Consider the following 19764-nt stretch of genomic DNA (forward strand, 5'->3'; position numbering starts at 1 on the left):
AAGATTTACAGATGGATCCTGACAAATACAAGAAAGACAGTCAACCAGGCCTTCGTCAGCAGCAGACTCGAGTACGGAAATCCACTCTATGCGGGAGCCCCGACCAAGCTCATCAATTGACTACAACGCATCCAAAACGCCTCAGCACGACTGATCCTCGATGTATCACGACACAGCCACATCACCCCCCACCTGAGAAACCTACACTGGCTCCCCGTCAACAAGAGGATATCCTTCAAGCTCCTCATCCACGCACACAAGGCACTCCACAAGACCGGCCCAACCTACCTCAACAGACGGCTCTCCTTCAACACCCCCAACCACCAGCTACGCTCCACCGACCTCTCACTCGCCACCGTCCCGCGCATCCGAAGAACAAGCACCGGCAGGAGATCCTTCTCCCACCTCGCCGCCAAGACATGGAACACCCTCCCACTGAGCCTACGACAGACCCAAGACCTGCTGACCTTCAGGAGGATGCTAAAGACCTGGCTGTTTGATCAGTAGCGACCCCCACCTCCCCCCAGCGCCTTGAGACCCTCGTGGGTATGTAGTGCGCTTAACAAATGACTGATTGATTGATTGATTAAGATAGGCCTGATAGCTTGTGGTAAGCTACTAAGGGGGCGAGTAGCGGTTAACTTGCTTGTGTAAGCCCCTTATCCTGTTTAGATGGAAGGATCCCTACTTGGGTAGGGTGTATACCACTGACAACTAGAGACCCCCATTTTTAACCGAAAGATAGAGTGTGCTTTTGGGCATGACTCGTGAAACACATTCTCAGGACAAATCAAGCTCTGCAAGTACATATAATGAGCTCACAGCATCAATTGTGCTTCCCTGGTAACCTTTTTTTTGTTGGACACATGCACATTTACTTAACAACAAGGGCACTTGAAGTTTTCATACTGTAGCCCTTAAAAACTCAGCTTTGCACATGCCCACTCTTATTTTAAAACAAGGCCATATGAGGTGTTCATACAGTGGCACTTTGTGATTGCTTACTTCCTTTTAATCAGTCTGTGCAAATGAATTTCATTGAATATTTGGTCATAGAAGCTTTTTAGATTATTTTTTAAAACTAAAGTGCATGATACAATAACAGGGATTATCAGGAAAGTATATTTAAATGATATGTACAATGTATTTTATTACCATGTCTATGATTGCTTTTAAATAAAGCAATCAGATTTTTTTTAAATACAGCTTGTTTTCCTTAAAAATGGGTTACCACCTAGGTGGTAAAAAGTGAATGTTTAGCGATCGCATTATAGTCGCAAAACATTCTTACATACCACTGCGATTCAGTTCTAGGAAGGTATGCCCTAACACCCTTTCTTAATACAAAATCGGTATGCATTTGCAATTCCAAACCGCGATTCAGTAACGTTACAGAATTGCAATTTGGGAATGATGTATACCAAAATGCATTTTTCCTCCTGATTCAGTTGAATCAGTCAGTTTCAAGACTGGAAAAATGCTTGATATATCTGGCTCTAAATATTTTACTTTATAGATCTTCCTTTTTCCTTCACAATTTTTTTTTAAGCACATTGCATTCAGAATGGCAGCTGTACCAAAACATCGTGCATTTGATTTACTAGACTATCGTTTCTTTTGGTGTAAGAATCATGCCCACATACAAAATGTACATGACAGCTGTCTTGCCTCTTAGTGCACTAATGGCACTGCCACCAGGGTGAGTGCAGGGACAGAATGATTCTAAGTTCATGTTTAAACAATATCACTTTTAATAAATGCTTCTCAGTGTAAAGCTATAATATGAAGTGATAATGTCAAATCTTCCAAATGTTAAAGAGATACATTTTTGGGAATTTTGAAGAAAGTGTAATTTCCACATTTGCAGTCCTGTCAAATACCACGTATCACAGGTCAAACTAGTGCTGGTGTCCACATCACTTCACTAGAATGCATTAGTCATTCAAACTCTAGCACACCTGGGCCCTGACCACCCTGCATGCTATGTGAGTATCTGCACTTAAGCAGCGAGCATGCTTGCAGTAAGTGCACTGTGAAGAGCATGCAGTAAATCTTCCTGGAAAAACATACTCATCCATCTCTTGCCAAACTGGATGCTGTCCTGAGTGTGAATTACTGTCTTCAGTCACTACATGGTCATACACAAAAATATTTCTGGACCCGGATGACAGACAGGACCCCACGTGGGTCAAGGGTTTGGCACGTTGCCTACTGTTGATTCCCTTCCAGGTGCAAGATTATGGGCTGCTTTGAAGCAGCAGTAGGCTTGGAGCAGAATGTTTTCAACCTCGGGGTTTGGTTGCTGGGGGAAAAGTAAAGGCTTCTCTCTCTCCTCTGGCTCCCCAGTCCCCTGAATGTTGCTGTTGTAACACCTAATACCACTAACCGTCCTATAGTCACATGAGGCCCTTCCTCTGCCCACTACTCCTCCAGGATTCTAGAGTTCGGGTCCAGCGATGATTTAGCGATGGTTTAGGTATTGGCCCACGTTTGCTTTTAATTGTCAAGTTTAGGTTCCTTTTTTTGGTTAAAAAACTTAAGCCACATTTGTATTGTTCCTTGTGCTTCTTGTGCAAGCTTTTTTTAACATGTGTCCTACTTTATTTATTTATGTAAGTTTATGGGAGCGTAGTTGATTCTGTTAGATTATTTATTTATTTTCTTCAGTACTGACAGGCACAAGGGCCTAAAAATGGCCTGCAAAGTATTTAAAAATAAAGTATAAAGTTTCCTTTTTGAAAAATGATAACTAACCTGCTTCACAAATAAAGGTTTTGATGTTTCTTTAAAAATAATGATTTTTATATACATTTCTTGTATTTTAAGCAATGCATGTTCTGTGTAAATTCATAATTGACCCAAGGGGTTTCAGAGCGATGTCTAAACTGTTTTAAGTGCAATACTGACTTTTTTTGAACAAAACTGTCTTTCTCATAAATACAAAGCTTTTACTGACTTCCTGTTTTTGGTTTGAATGGATATTTCCTACACTTGTCGCCATTAAATATGTCATGAAGATTACTGTGCAATCAACAATAGCTGATGCACAAAAGGAAGTGGCAGCCTGCATTACCAGTAGGAACAAAATTACAAGTGTGGATGTTTAAGAACCCATGTTATGTGTTATATATTGGAAAGGTTAGAGCCAAAGTAGTCTTCCCTGGTACCCTAGCCCTCTTCAGAGTTCAGACTTGCATGGCAACCCAGAAATTCTATGAATTATGATATGAGTTTTCCTTTATGAATGTCTATAAGAACTATATTTTTTAGTCCATTTATCACAGAAATAGTGCTACAAATTGCACAAAAATACTCACATTTTTTAAAGATTTCTTTAGAGAAGAACCCCACACCCTCATTTCACTCGCTCGCTGACATTCATTGTTTCATTCTTTTTACACCTCACCACTTTCAAATTCCACCAGCCACCACTGATGCATTCATTAATTCAATCACTCACTCAGCCACACTTACTTCCAGGGGGCTATATAGAAATCCTGCTAGGGATTTCCTGGGGATGGAAAAGAGTCATACTGAGAGAGTTTTCACCGTTTTAAACATTCCCAGAGCCGTGGGGTAGCTGTTGGTGTGATTCACTGTGACAGTTCACTGTGGTTGCTAGGTATCATAGTTATAGGAAAAATATAAGATTGGTAATGACATTATCACAGTTTTGTGCTGTTTACTGCTGCAAATATACCAAAGCCCATAGGAATCATATGTTAACAGCAAATTTTAAAATGAATGCATATTTGGGTTCCACTATAAAATCTTTTCAAATTGTTAAAATATTTTGTTATTACTCAAGGGCTATTAATTGTATTATGGCACCCTTATGAAAAAATCAGTAGGCCTGCATTTTTCTTACATCACCTCATGCATGCTTTAGGCACATAGGGGGTTATTGTGAGTTATTAGCCGATTGTGAGCTTTACTTGTTTTGCAACAGTGTAGTTTCTGAGGTCTTCTATTAGTTGTCCCCGTTGTTTCTGCCATCTGCCATTTTAAAAATATTTGTACTTTTGTGTGTAGAATTTAGCTTTATGTGTATTAGAGTACTTTTTTTTTTTAATAGAAAAATAATTTGACAGGAATTAGTTTACTAAATAGTTACTGCTTTTCTGAGGTCTGAGTCAGTAGACCACACAGCACATTCCTTGGTAAGCCATGGGTTGTTCTGTGTTGCTATACTGAAAGGGATGTACGTTAGTACAACACGATCTTTTAGATCGTGGTACTTTACAACGCTGCCATTACAACACAAGTCGTTACAACGACTTGCGTTGGTGTGCGTGGATTGTGGATAATTATAATTTTATATTCTAACACCAGCCCTCGTAACAGTAGGGAAGGTGTTGGAATATAAAATTACAATATTCCTTATACAATAGCGCCATCCAGCGCAAATCGTAGTAACGACTTGCGTTGTAATGGCATCATTGTAAAGGCAACGCGGTGTAAACACCTCGTTGTAAACGATGTTTCCCTCCTGAAAGTCAAGCCCTAAAAGGGCTGTAGTATAGAGTCTGTAGTATAGAGACCCCAGAACACCAGAAGTAAAGAATCCTGGTTGTTACAAATGAGGCCTAGTGACTACACTGCCTTGGAATCCTCTGACCTGGGTTTTACACAGTGCATAAAAACAAAATGCAAGATACAAAATCGTCCTTCTGTAAGCTGAATGCAGAATGGCTGTTCAAACACTGGCCCTGTTCTAACACTATGGAGGCAATAATCTCCTTGACAGTATTCCAGAAATCCACCTATCCTATCTAAAAAGCTTCTTTCACGCTGCTGTTTGTCTCATCCCAATATTTGACCAAATAACATGTTTTTTTCTACATCTCCACTAGTTACCTCTGCCTCTGCCCACATACATTCTTGTCAAGACTAGCTGCATCTTTAACACAGCCATCAATAATGGTACCCACATAATTTGTGGCCATATGCACTAAGCTTCTGTATGTTTGGAAATGGTCCAATTTGTAGGGAAAAAGCATTTTGGTATGTATGAAACCGAAACTGCAATTCTGTAATGTGTTAGAGAATCTCAATTTGAGTTTGTGACCAAATACCGATATTTGGAAGGAGCGCCCCTTCGCAAATAACAAATCTGAATGGTCTACATAAATGTTTTGCGACTCAAATTCAGTCGCAAACCGTTGAGGACTTCGGGCCCGATGTAGGTGACAAATACCGGTCGGAAACGGCTGAATTCGGCCGTTTCCGACCGGTATTTGGCATCTTGAGATGTAAGGGGCCAGATTTTACAGACTCTGTAAATTTACCGAATCGGTAAATTTACAGAATCTGTAAAATACCGAATCGGTATTTTTACCGATTCGGTAATTCCCAGATGTAGGTGGGACTCTTCTGAGTCCCAAAGGCCCTAAAAATTCGGTATTTTACCACCCAATCCAATTGGGTGTTAAAATACCGAATTCAGGTGTGCATGCACATGTGTGCATTCACACCTATGATATGTGACAGACAGACATGCCGTTAGGGCATGTCTGTGTGCTACATGGCGCACATGCCTATTTTTGGGGTGCCAGAGGGTGTCAAAGTGACACCCCCGGCACCCTTGCAAAATTCGGTATTTACCGATTCTGTATTTACTGAATCGGTATTGCCCATTGATTCCTATGGGCTTTAAGGCCCATAGGAATCAATGTGCAATACCGATTCGGTATTTACAGATTCGGTAAATACTGAATCTTAACGATTCGGTATTTACAGAATCTGTAATACCTACATCTCCCCCTTCATATTTACCGACTCTTAAATACCGAATCGGTAAAATTCGGTATTTAAGAGTCGGTAAAAATGAATTACCTACATCTGACCCTTCATGTATGAAATCATTTTAGTGTCGGTATGGCTCAGAGTTGGAAAATCAGAGCCTTTCAGACCACAAAATGGCCTTTATTAGTTCACCACACCCAATTTGTGATTCAATAAGCTGTTACTGAATTGCAATTTGGCTATGGGAATAGATACCAAATCGGAACTTTGGAAAGGGCGTGATAATGGCATCCCTTTCAGATACAGTTTCTTAAAGGTATATCATAATGTTTTGTGACGGAAATTCAGTCACAAAACATTAATATTTTATAACCTCCTCAAAGGAGGTGGTGAGCCATTCACAAATAGGAAGGGGTACCCATGAGACATTTTCTATGAGTACTGGGCAGACGCCACATTGATTTTGAGCCATTTCTTGATTGTTTGCATAAACCTGCTGCCAGATAATTGTGTCTTAAGTTCCAATACTGTATTATTGCTTTTTATACAATTATTTTAGCTTTGGTTTTTACTTTGACTTGCCATATATGTTTGGTTATTATGTGTATGAATTTATGCTGTGTGTTCTGTTTTCTGTGCTTTTATGGTTGTTAAAACTGAATCCATACTAATATAATAAAGAGAGAGCCCAAACCTTTGAGGCAGGTAATCTCAGGAACCACAGCACGAATCACAACACCCAATATAGCGTTGGCAAGGGCAGCGGCAGCAGAAGTACATAGGCTATGCAGACGCCCACCATATACATTTAAAAGGTAAAAGAACTGTGCCAGCAAAGTAGTCCCTTGTGGGCGTGTCTGCGTTGTGCTGTGGGCGTGTGCTGGGGGTGTGACAAATGCTGGGGGAGTGTGGTATATTTCGCCCTTCATGCCATGTCTCATATTGTGTGCTAATCCCACCCTGCTCCCTTTAAATACCCCTGCACCCCATAATCATAACCCACCCTTACTCCTTAAAAGACCCCAACGCCCTTAAACACTAACCCATCTTAACCCTATAAATACCCCTGTACTTCAAAACCCAAACCTACCCCTGAACCCTAAAATATCCCTGTACCTCAAAACCCAAACCTAGCTCTGAACTCTAAAAATACCACTGTACCCCAAAACCCAAACCTAGCCCTGAACCCTTAAAATACCCCTGTACCCCAAAACCCAAACCGACCCCTGAACCCTAAAAATACCCCTGTACCTCAAAACCCAAACCTAGCCCTGAACGCTAAAAATAACCCTGTACCCCAAAACCCAAACCTAGCCCTGAACCCTAAAAATACCCCTGTACCCCAAAACCCAAACCAAGCCCTGAGCCCTTAAAATACCCCTGTACCCCAAAACCCAAACCTACCCCTGAACCCTAAAAATACCCCTATACCCCAAAACCCAAACCTAGCCCTGAACCCTAAAAATACCCCTGTACCCCAAAACCCATACCTATCCCTAAACCCTAAAACCTCCCCTGTAACCTATAACCCAAAACTATATCTGAACCCGTAAAATACACAAACACCCCAAAACATATACCTCGGTACCCCAAAACATATACCCCTATACCCATACTTACTGTAACCAAAAAAAACATGCTTTTACCGTTCATGCATTTACAACTAATTTTGTTGTAAATGTATGCGTGGTAAAAGCATATAAAATGTAATGCCATGCGTTATAATGGCATTGCGGAGTCATGGTACTTTCGTAATGAAAGTATGCGGAGTGATGGTATGTGGAAAGAAAGTTGCGGAATAATGGGTGTTTACCCTCCCCCGGTAAGTACATTGGTGGCACGGCGGTCCACATCTCCAGCAACATACTCATATTTTTTCACCACCCATTTGAAAAATGCACAGGTCTCTCCCATTGATGGCCAGCACCGACATACACTTTTAGACACACCTCCCGCCACAAGTTCTCGAATTGCGAACTTTAGAGCTGGGGAGCTACGTTCGAATCTCAGCATCAGCTCAACATCCTGTGATTCCAGGAAAATCGATTTGTCTCCCCATGCCTACCACAAATGAATGTGTTCTTCTGTAATGTAAATTGTGCTCATGCCATGTTGTCGAGTTTGCGCTATATCATATTGCAAGGAAAAATAAAGTAGGGAAACTCGAGTTCATACACTACTGAACGTGCACTCTTAAGTGCATCAGCAGTGCACTGTTGATTGTTGATTGATTTTAGCTTTTGTATAGCGCATACTGTCACCCTACGGGTATCCTGGCGCTTCAGACTGAAGAACTATCCATGACCAGAGTATAGGCGGGTCGCAGCAGAGGGAAGGAAACAAGAGCTAAAACATGGGATAGAGCCAGGTTTTTAAGTTCCTACGGAACTCTTACAGAGAGTTGACTAATCTGAGGCTCTGAGGGAGCTCGTTCCAAAGGCGAGCGCCAACCCTGCTAAAAGCCCATCCTCCAAGCCTGGCCCGTTTAAACCGGGGGATCGTCAACAGGCCAGCACTGGAAGAGCGAAGCTGTCTTGTGGGAAGATACCACATGAACCTTTCCTGTAGGGGGACAGGTCCAAGCTTGTGCACAGCTCGAACAACCATACACAGAGCTTTAAAATGGACCCTTTCCCTGACGGGCAACCAATGAAGCTCTCTCAAAGCCATGGTAGAAGAGGAACTCTCTGTCCTACCAAGGGCCAGTTTGGCTGCTGCAGACTGGATTCTTTGCAATCCCTGGAAGATGTACTCGGAGCGTTTCACAGGCCTGTCCCAGATAAGAAATGCTATCAAAACAAAATCCTACAAAACAATATACTACTGGCCGGCAACAATTCATACCCGGACAACGTCGGGACGGGCTGCTAGTATATATATATATATATATATATATATATATATATATATATAGGGGGCGGAGCAAGATGGACTACTCCAGCATCGAGACAGGTCTGCCTACGCCACAGCGCAGCAAGCAGTAGGAGAGGAGCGCTGACGAAGCCACACATGCCAAAATGCATTCGCCTGGGACTCTGCTGCTAATAAAGTGCTTCCTTGAACCCCCTGCCTGGGTCACTTTCTCTTTTTTCGGAGGAGACTTAATGCCATAAATCAATGCGGCTGCCAGGACGCATTACAGTGAACCCCCTTAGCACAAGAGGTCTGGACGCTCTGGTTTGCTCATCCGAGCTCAATTACTTTGATTGTGGATACAGTCTCGCCCAGTACCCACCACGATGCCTGGAATACACAGTGATATGGTTGTACTTTACTTCCTCTTGGGTGACAGGGATTTCCTTGCCGACCCCCGTGATGAACACCAGGCGCAAATGTTGTTGCTGTCCAAGGCAGGGGACTAGAGGAGACATTGGATTATCGTTTGGTCCCACCCTCCTTCTTTCTTCGAGTCTGTGCCTGTCTTTGATACCTACTCCATGAGAGTTTCCCCGCACAGCATCTCCTTCCCTGGGTGCACCATACAGAGGCATTCTGGGTTGTGTAGTTTTTGTCCTCTAGGACTACAATGGGAGAGCACGATGACATCAGGGGGCGGAGCAAGATGGACTACTCCAGCATCGAGACAGGTCTGCCTACGCCACAGCACAGCAAGTAGTAGGAGAGGAGCGCTGACGAAGGCACACATGCCGAAATGCATTTGCCCGGGACTCTGCTGCTAATAAATTGCTTCCTTGAACCCCCTGCCTGGGTCACTTTCTCTTTTTTCGGAGGAGAATTACTGCCATAAATCAATGTGGCTGCCAGGACGCATTACAGTGAACTCCCGCAGCACAAGAGGTCTGGACGCTCTGGTTTGCTCATCCGAGCTCACTTACTTTGATTGTGGATACAGTCTCGCCCAGTACCCACCACGATGCCTGGAATACACAGCGGTCTGGTTGTACTTTACTTCCTCTTGGATGACAGGGATTTCCTTGCCGACCCCCGTGATGAACACCAGGCGGAAAGGTTGTTGCGGTCCAAGGCAGGGGACTAGAGGAGACATTGGATTATCGTTTGGTCCCACCCTCCTTCTTTCTTCGAGTCTGTGCCTGTCTTTGATACCTACTCCGTGTGAGTTTCCCCGCACAGCATCTCCTTCCCTGGGTGCACCATACAGAGGCATTCTGGGTTGTGTAGTCTTTGTCCTCTGGGACTACAATGGGAGAGCACGATGACATCAGGGGGCGGAGCAAGATGGACTACTCCAGCATCGAGACAGGTCTGCCTACGCCACGGAGGAGAATTACTGCTAAATATAAATATATATATATATATACATATATATATATATATATATATATATATACATATATATATATATATATATATGTATATATATATATATATATATAAATAAATAAAATTAGACATTTCGTACAACTATATTTTTAGCATCAATATTTGTTCTGACATTTTTGTGCTTACCTGTTTAAGTATACGGAGTCGATATTTTTGCATTCTATATTTTTTCATCAATATTTTCTACTTCCATTTTTTTACATTTATATTTTGTATTTTGGCAGTGAACTGTCCCTCAGTATTATAGGGCCTTCCTACTGGGGCTGGCTCATGACATACCCTGGCAGGAGATCTGGGGCAATACAAGACCTTTGCAGGATTGGCCCACAATTCTATTGGCCCAGGGTGAAGACAGCCTCAGACACATTCTGCAGGTCACCTCCCATCTGCCAGGCCAGCAGAAAAGCTGAGAAAAAGCTGAAGACTCCCCTGGTTCCCTTGCCTGTTTTTGGCACCTCCTTTGAAAGTGTGGGCATCGACATTGGTGGCATCTTGGACCCTAAGACAGCCTTAAGCAACAGGTTAATCCTGGTCTTGGTCTTGGTAGACCACACCACACATTACCCAGGGGCCATCCCACTGAGGTCTGTGACTGCACCTGCACCTGCAGTCCCTATGGCCCTGATGGGGATTTTTCACCATGCAGTGTTCTCCAAGGTGGTGGTGTCTGACAGAGGCACTAATGTCATGTCACCGCAAAAGTCCTGAAAGGAATGTCAATGGGCCTGCCTGATCCCATTATGAGTAAGCAGGATATACTCTTGCCAGGCTTGCCGTGCGCCTACGGGAAGGTGCCAAAGAAGGGGGTCGGGTTTGTCCATTTGAGCTCCCCTAGGGACACCCTGTTAGGAGAAATTTCAGGCTTGTGTGAGAGGGGTGGGAGCAAGATCCCAGGAACCCTATCCAGAATGTAGTCCGCTACATGCTGGATCTCTGTAACCAGATGCATCACTTGTTAAAATCTTGAGGCCAGTAATGAAGTAATGAATCTCGGGTACGATCAGAAGGCCACTCTGGTGGAGTTTTAGCCCGGCCAGAAGATTTAGGGTATGGATCCTGTGGAGCCTAGAGCTCTCCAAGACAGTTGAACAGGCCCATTTGAGGTGAAGGGGTGGAAGGGGGATACCACCTACCTGGTAGATCTCAAGACCCCTAGAAACCCCTAAAGAGCGTACCACATAAACTGCATTTTTGGAGGTCTGAATTTACCATGCTCCTGGTGACAGATGACAGAGAGGAAGACAAGAGCGAACCTCTCCTTGGTCTCCTATCTACCCAGGAGCACAACGGGCCACTAAAGGGTGTTAACCTCCCCCCATCTCTGACCCCAGAACAGCACAGTGACTGTCACCATTTACAGGGGCAGTTTTCTTCTCTGATCTCCCTCACCCCTTGGCTTACTCACTTGGTACCCAAAACATTGACACTGGGGGCAGTATGCCTGTTAAATACAAAATGTACAGGTTTCCAGACAAGGTGATAGGTAGAAGATTCCAAGTTGCTGGCATTAGGGGTGATTGAGCCCTCTAACAGTCCCTGGTGCAGCCTAGTTGTGCTGGTACCCAATGCTACTCTAGAATTTAGGTTTTATGTGGACTACTGGGGAATCGATTCCATCACCAAGACTAATGCTCACCCCATCTCCCAAGCAAATAGGCTCATTGACCTGCTGGGTACTGTTAAGTTCCTCAGTACCTTTGAACTCAATTCAGGGTACTGGCAGATTGCTTTGACTGAAGGGACAAAAGAGAGGTCAGCATTCCTGAAACCTAAAAGGCCACTTTCAGTTCTGGGTGATGTCCTTCGGGGTAATGAAGGCCTCTGCCACCTTCCAGAAGTTGGTGAACAGGGTCTTGACTCGGAATGAGGTGTTCTGTGCTGGCTACCTGGATGTCACATCTGTCTTCATCTGTAGCTGGGAGGAACACATGTGCAACCTCCAGGAAGAGCTTCATACCATGCAACCGGCAGGCCTGACTATCAAGGCCAGTAAGTGCCAGATAGGGCAAGGTACAGTGTTGTATTTGGGCAACATGGTCGGCAGGATCAAGGTGCAGGCCTTTCAGGTCAAGATTGAGACTATCCTGGAGTGGCAACCCCCAAAACTCAGACCAAGGTGAGAGCCTTCCCCGGCCTCACAGGATATTAGAGGAGCTGACAACAAAGAAGCAGTCCAAAAAGGTGATCTGGACAGAGGTGTGCCGGAAAAGCTTTGAAATCCTCAAGAAGGCCATATGTACAACACCTGTACTCAAGGCCCCAAGGGGTTCATTGTGCAGAGGGACGCATCAGAGCATGGGCTAGGGGCTTTCTTAGCACAGTTAATTGAGGAGGGCCTAGACCAACCTATGGCCTTCTTTACCAGGTTACTTCCCCAGAACAGATGTGGAGTGCTATTGAGAGGGAGGGTATTACTGGCGATTTCTGAAAATACCTATTTTTAAAAGTTGGCTTATTCTTGTCCTAGCCATTTGGTGCCTGCAGCTTGTTTCTGGGGCCACATGACTAGGTGTAGCTGGCATATGGTCATTGTGTATCACTCCCAGAGAGTGAGACAAAGGGGGAATACGTGTGATAAACCATCTCTGACTTGATTTGGGAAAGGAGCTGTCACTTACCTCTCTTGCACATCACAAATGATCTACCTAAACACACTCACAAAAGGTTTAACAATAGTCCTTTGTGTCCCCAGCAAACTGGAGAGATGGCATGGAGGCAGGAAATTCTAAACACCTCTAGGGGTTGAAACCTCCAGAACTTTCTCCTACTTTAAAGCTGGAACCAAGTATAAATATTGGACTCTCAGACCCAACTCTTCAGTACACTTGTGGAAGACTCAGGACTGCTGTTCTCCTCTGCTTCAAGAAGGACTGCTAATCTGCTGCCCTGCTACTCTTCTGTCCTGCTACCTGAGTGAAAAGGACTCTACCTGCATCGTGAACCTAGGACAGCCAGAGTGACTACAAAGGCTGGTTGGCTGGCTTCCTTATCAGAACCTATGGACAGAAAAGGCCCAGAGCACCTTGAACCGAACACCTGGACTCTGTCTGCTGTAGATCTTGCCCCAAAGTGGTGCTATCCCAAACCTTTACCCTTAGAAGAGGGCCCAAAGGTGCTCTGCCAACCCAGCTGTGTTCCAAGCTGAACCAACGCAACATAAAGGCTTGCAGAGTGACACGTCCCTAACACAGTCCAAACAGGTCTTAGGAACCAACGCTGCTTGACACCTCCTCGGAGCAGGGCATCATATCGAAGCCATGCAACTCCTCAAAACCCCTACAGCGTTATGCATCCTCGATGCTGGACCTCACAGCACAGTTCCCCAGAATTGCTGCTGAGCAATGCATCCTCGAAGCACGACCTTGCCCATTGGATCTGCCAATGCAGGGCGCATCCTTTATGTGGGAACTCTCAAAGCTCAGCAACAAGGATTTAAGGTACTTTCCTCAGGGGACCTACCTTGGACCCTGTATTCAGCCTGCGCTAAATCGTGGTCAGCTGAACTTTTGACTTTGTCACAGTCCGTACGATCAGATAAGCACAGTTGGCGCTTTGTGCTTTTGGGCATTATTTCTTCCTAAACCATTAAAATGACATATCCCCGGTTCTACTGTTTAGTATTGTGTTGCCTTCGTCTCAAATAATTTACTAAATGTTACTATATTTTTCTAAAGTGGTTTAGGATTTTTCTTGTGCTGTGTTTTCCCTTTACTACTGTTTGAAGTGCTGCATACATCCTTTACAAATTGACTCTAAGTTAGGCCTGAGTGCTTTTGTGGTAAGCTACCTGAGGGTTAAGCACAGGTTAATTTGGGGTTGCTAGTTACTTTACCCTAAAACAATTTGGTTTCATTCTCCTCAACCAGTAACCCAATTTTGCATAAATCCAGTATTAAAAGTATTTGTTAAAAAGTAAATTTTATTTCACTTTCTCTACTCAAAGGGGGTCATTAGGATGGCGGGCGGACAACGTCCGCTCATCATCCAATCGTGAAATGGGACCGCCCGCCATAAGGGCGGAGGTCCCGTGGGAGCCATTGGGATGCGCCGGCCATGGTGGCGGGCGTTTCCTGCATTCCTGACATTGTAGCGGGCGGTGCACTTGGCACAACATAACCTGCAGTTCTATGCACAACATGCCTGCCATGTTGTGCAGAGAACTGACTGCAGGGGGTACCACAGGTACCCCCCCATGTGCACCCCCCACCCCCTGAGTCCTTGGGGGTCCGTAACAGGCCCCCGCAAGCAATTACTGCAGGCCTTGGCATGTTTCTGCCCCCATGGTAATATGGCTGGCGGTGTCTAACAGACACCACCATCATAATAAACTCTTTTCCGCCCGTTCGACTTGTTGACCGGGCGGAAAAGCGGCAGACGGTCTTTCCGTCCGCCGCGGTCCCCCTGCCATAGTAATATGGTTTGGGGGAAATGGGTGGCGGGTGAGGACAGATCCCGGGCTGATCGCCACTGCCATACGGGCGGTGTCGATCTGCCTGAGATCCTAATGCGCCCCAATGTGTTTATTCAGCAAAACATAGTAGGGGAATAAACATTGAATGAAAAATATTGATATCCATTTACAATACTGTATTGCTGCTAATTAAAAAAGAAATATTGTTTTACATTTCAAATTCCATTTATTGACATTGCTCTGATGCAGACTGATACAAGACTAATCAACGGCATCCTTGAATCATTTAACATGTCAGGGTGGAATATATTTATAGCTGCTAAAATACACACACAGCAACAAAATGTGGCTTATTTGCCATGAATTTTAGAAATGTAGAAATGTACCTGACTTAGAGAACAGTTGCTTTGCTGGGCTTTATCTTTGACAGAAATTGCATCAGATGTCCACTTGGCCAGCCAGTAGTCAATGGCAACCATAACAGAATGTTTCAAGAGCTGTGAGAGAACCAGTAAAGGTAGGAGTAGAATCCCTGCAGAGCTGAGGTATTTTCCACATGCTTGCCAAGGCATCTTCGCTCGCTGATGCATTACAGAAGAAAGATTGTCTTCGTCATCACTGTCACTGATTTCTTCTGCAAGATGAAAGTACTATTTTAGCAAGCTTAGTTGCGATTTATATTCTTGAATAGACCATATGATAGCTTTATAGATTTTAACCCATTTTAAAACATTGTTAAAATGAACAAGTAATTACAAATGCCAACTGTATTGGACAGTAAGGATCACATATTCCTTGAGCAAATACAGTGGGTGTATGCTGTCTCCTAAGCTTAATTAGTATTTACAGTTAAACCTAGAGTAACTGATAAAACCTCACAGAAAGGGCAACAGCCCTCATCAAAGTAAAAATATAAAGGGCCACATGCATCATCCCGGGTGTTTGCGAATTCTTAATTGCCAAAAATAGCGATTCGCAATTTAGAATACGCAAAACGGGATGCATGAATATTTTCGGTAAATTTATGCGATTCGGTAAAAATCGCAATTTTTACCGAATCGCATAAATTACCGAAATACAATTTGCGAATTTGCTATTTCCATTGGTTCCTATGGGCCAAAAGGCCCATAGGAAGCAATGGGAAGGCATTAGCAAATTGCGATTTTCACTTTGAAAATCGCAATTTGTTAATGCATTTCATGGGTGCAGGGGGGGGTCCAAAGGACCCCCCCATGCACCCCTGAAATGTATTTTTCGCATCATGTTTCACACACACATGTCCTAAGGACATGTGTGTCCGTAACATGAATGTTGGAAAAAATGCATTTTCAGCGTTTTAAACACTTTTTGCAATTTTACCGAGTGGTTCAACCACTCGGTAAACTTGACCCCCTAATTGTGATTTCGCAATTTTAAAAGTAATCATGCATTGCTTTTAAGAAATCGCAAATTTGCGATTTATTAAAAGCAATCGCAATTTTAGAAATCGCAAAAATGTTGCATTTTCTAAAATTGCTTCATGCATCCCAAAAAGCACTTTTGGAATCGCAAACGGCCGATTTTAAGGAATCGCACCGTTTGCGACTCCAAAAATGCTTGATGCATGTGCCCCAAAGAGTGATAAACAGCTGCTTAACCACAAACAAACTAAAATGCCATTCAAAGAAAGAAAAGCAAAAGAGAAGGTTTATTTTCCATTTCTTACCTAAGGAGCCTACACAATGTGTGATCAAAGGTTATTGTGCTTGAGCTTTGTTGTTTAGGGACGTCACTAAAATATTGTTTCTTCTTTTTGTTTCTTCTAGTTTTTTTGCATGGATTAAAAGTGCAGGGTATAGAAGCATGTTTTAGGTTTGATCTAATTATATTATACTCTGTAGAGAATCATCTGAGAATAGTAAAATCATATTTGATCTTTTTTCTGTGTTTAAGTATTTCACTGGTTGGTAAAATGCCTGGCTCATAAGAATTTTGGCCAATGTGTACTATCACAGTTTCTCAGAAACACACAATGGGCAAAACCATAGCACGTCACCTGTCAAACACCCCAGGATTTAAACTTTTCAATACAAGGTGCACTGACATGTAACTGTGAAAAGAGTGCTATCATCATTGACATGATCTAGTGGTGAAAACATAATGAAAGCCTTTCCCCATACCAACAAAATGAATTGTTGTAAGGTGGCCCATTGTTATGTGTGACACCTTCAGAAAATCCTGGCTTTGTACCAAATTGCACTTTACTGCTGTTTTTTTCATCCCAAAGTTACAATGTTAACAGCAAAACTTCAAGTCCTGGAATACAATGTGATGTTGATTAAAAAGTCAGGACTGACTTAAAGTGAAACATTTGCCATGGGGACACTTCGCAGCTATGAATATCCACACATCAACAGCACCATTAAAATATTGTCAGACAAAATCACCCGGAGCCATTCCAATCGGTCTTGATGGGTGCCCATTGGTCCCCCCAATTCATGCATGCAAAGTGTGGCGGGTAACATAGGGTGCCCGCCACAGGGTGTACGCTTTTCCCCACCCACCCCTTTTTGCTATCGGGGCCTGTGTACGCATCGGTATACAGGCTTCCATAAAGTTCAATGGGAGTCCGAGCGAACCGAGTCTGTTCGGTGGGTCTCACACAGCGTGATTCGCTTGGAAAGATTTCCGGACCAGAGTCGTATGGAGAGCTTTCCTAGCAAGATCGTAATCCGGCACAAAGACTGTACAAAAGCAATGTTGAGCATGACAAGGAATTTATTTATTTAAACATTTGAGTATAGCAATTCCTTTCAATAATCCTGAACACCAGACAGAGTCCTGACACAGTGAGTGTGGGATATAATGAGATGTGCGAGAGGATAACAAGATGTGAGTGTAAGAGTGCAATGTGCAGACTTTCTATGTTTAAAACAGTCCATGGAATACATTGCCTAAGGGGAGACATTCCATAGCCTACAAGTAGTATATGTGCTTTATAACAATCACTGAAAAAAACTAAATATTGTAAACGTTGGCTTAGTAAATAATTAAGCCCAGAACTATGACAACGGCAAAAACTATACTCATATAAATTCTTAATAAAAAAAGTTAACTTTTCATTTTCTGCAGGAAGCAAAAACTCTGAATATTGCCATAATCTAAAGACTTTCCTTTTCACATTACTGTCTTCTAAAGTCATTACTATCTAAGGTTTATCTTCAGGCCATAGTAAACACGACTGAGAGTGATTAAGCATGACCTATGCCTAACCCAGTGGCACTGGAATTAAGCGCTTGTGTTGCAAAGTCTTTTCTGCACAAACATGGATTTGTTGAATGTAGTACCTTCTAGTATTTCCTCCTATTGGTGTATTTCCAGCCTTACTGGAAAGTTGAAATTGGCAATTAGAAGTTAGCTCAATCTCTCATGTTTTAGGGATCTGGGCACAAACACTGGGCTCTGGACAGCAGTGGCACAGCGTGTAGAGTTCAGAAACCAGCATTATTGGTCCACAAAAAATGTCACACAAAAAGAGCTATTGGTGTATTAACTAGGTATGCTCTTCTCCTACACCTGATTCTCGTTAGGTTTGGATGTCCAGCATGTAGCAACATTATTCGCAGATTAGAGCAAACATCTTTCTGAGTTTCCTGTCTTCTCATGCACCCAGGTAAATTAGAAGTATACTTCAGTCAAATCTTGATTCTACTACTATGCTTTATTCATTGTGCTTAACCCCCCTTCATTCAGTTATATTTTAAGGTCCTGATCAGTTCAGTTGCCACATCATTAATGAACAAAAACTAACAGCAAGGCGTTGGTAATGCATGGAGCATTATCACCTTATGCTAAACAAAACTGAAAGCTATCTAACTTTCTCTATGTGCTCTACTACTTTTTCTGTTTTGATACTCAGCTAGTAGATTTTACATCATAAACAACTACTGTTCATCTTCACCATTAATTAGCAATGTAAGTAATTACAATTATCGTTTGGAACATGATGTGCGAACTTATATAAATATGACATTAATTACCCCTCTTTTGAAATGTTCTAGCTCCTGAAGAGAGCTTCAAAATGGCATTGTCTAGTTAATCCTCAGGGACTCCATTTTCTTTGTTAAGAAGGGTCAGAATGTTGACAATACTGTTGTGAAGCATTTTAGAATCAAGCGTAATTTACCGATTCATGACCATAAACAGCTATAATTCACATTGCCCTTATATAGGCATAGAAATCAGAACCGTATTTAGACATAACCCATCCAGTCCAAATACAGGCATGGCTACATCCACTAGTTCCAGGAAGCCACAACGATTTCTTGGAAAACTCAGCTTCAGCAGTCGACATCCCCTTACTTGAATATTGATTTGTCCTAGAAATCATGGCGCTTTCAAAGAACTACCATTCCCTTGGGGTTCTTTGGTGACGTTATTATGTCCGACTAGGCACCTTCAAGGTATGAATATGCCTACACTTGCACTAGCAAACACACTGTGGTTCGGAGCAGCTCGACTATCTAAGTCCCCGCAGGGGGAGCTTGGAAACACTGGAGCTGGATTCTCAGCGAGAGAAAGGCAGCCTCTTGATCAGTGCATCAGTTGGAGGGTCGGCTTCCTTCGGCACTTGCCTGACGCAGCTCGCTACAGCAAGTGCCGAAGGAAGCCGACCCTCCAGCTGATGCACTGATCAAGAGGCTGCCTTTCTCTCGCTGGGAATCCAGCTCCAGTGTTTCCAAGCTCCCCTTGCGGGGTGTTAGGAAATCGAGTCCCGAGACCGAGAGATCAGACCTCCGACATTCTAAAACCAAGTTACAGAGCTGATTAGACCCTAAGAGAAATCTTGGTTAGACTCTTGGCAGAGAGAACTAAACCTATGCTACACCTCACTTCTTCCCTCGTACTTGACTTAGGTTAGGTACATTGGGGTAGGCGTATTTTAGAAAGCACCAGTTGAGTACTTTTAGCTTTTGTTATTTATGTATGTATTTATCTATTGTCTAGGAACCATACAATGCTTTTACAATTATTTTATAATACTCTTCTTACTGTACGCATTATACTTTGCAACCAGTATTACGATTGTAGCAGTTCACTTTACTTGCATCAGAAAGACCGTTCAATAAATCCTTTTTATTGAAAACGCCTGTCTCCCTATTTCTCTGCACCTCTAATGAAACGAAGCATGCACGATTGACTGAGTAAAATATCTATCTATTGTTTCCACGACTCTGAAGATATGTTTTATCTTAAGGGAAACCAAGTTGTCATGTTTATGCGGTTGTCAGAAACTAATCCCTTCTTGTGTATTCGCGAAAGTTTCT

General features: G+C 43.1%; 1 protein-coding gene across 1 annotated transcript in view; it reads right to left on the bottom strand.

Annotated features, from left to right (window-relative positions):
* The window catches only part of ABCC8 (ATP binding cassette subfamily C member 8), a 1237886-nt gene that overhangs the window by 339138 nt on the left and 878984 nt on the right, over window positions 1-19764 (bottom strand). The window contains exon 25 of the mRNA XM_086954145.1: window positions 14845-15092. Coding sequence (XP_086810271.1) covers window positions 14845-15092 — 248 coding nt within the window. The remainder of the gene's footprint in view (window positions 1-14844; window positions 15093-19764) is intronic.

This window comes from Lissotriton vulgaris, chromosome 2_1, assembly GCF_964263255.1.
Source record: "Lissotriton vulgaris chromosome 2_1, aLisVul1.2, whole genome shotgun sequence".
Lineage (NCBI taxonomy): Eukaryota > Metazoa > Chordata > Amphibia > Caudata > Salamandridae > Lissotriton > Lissotriton vulgaris.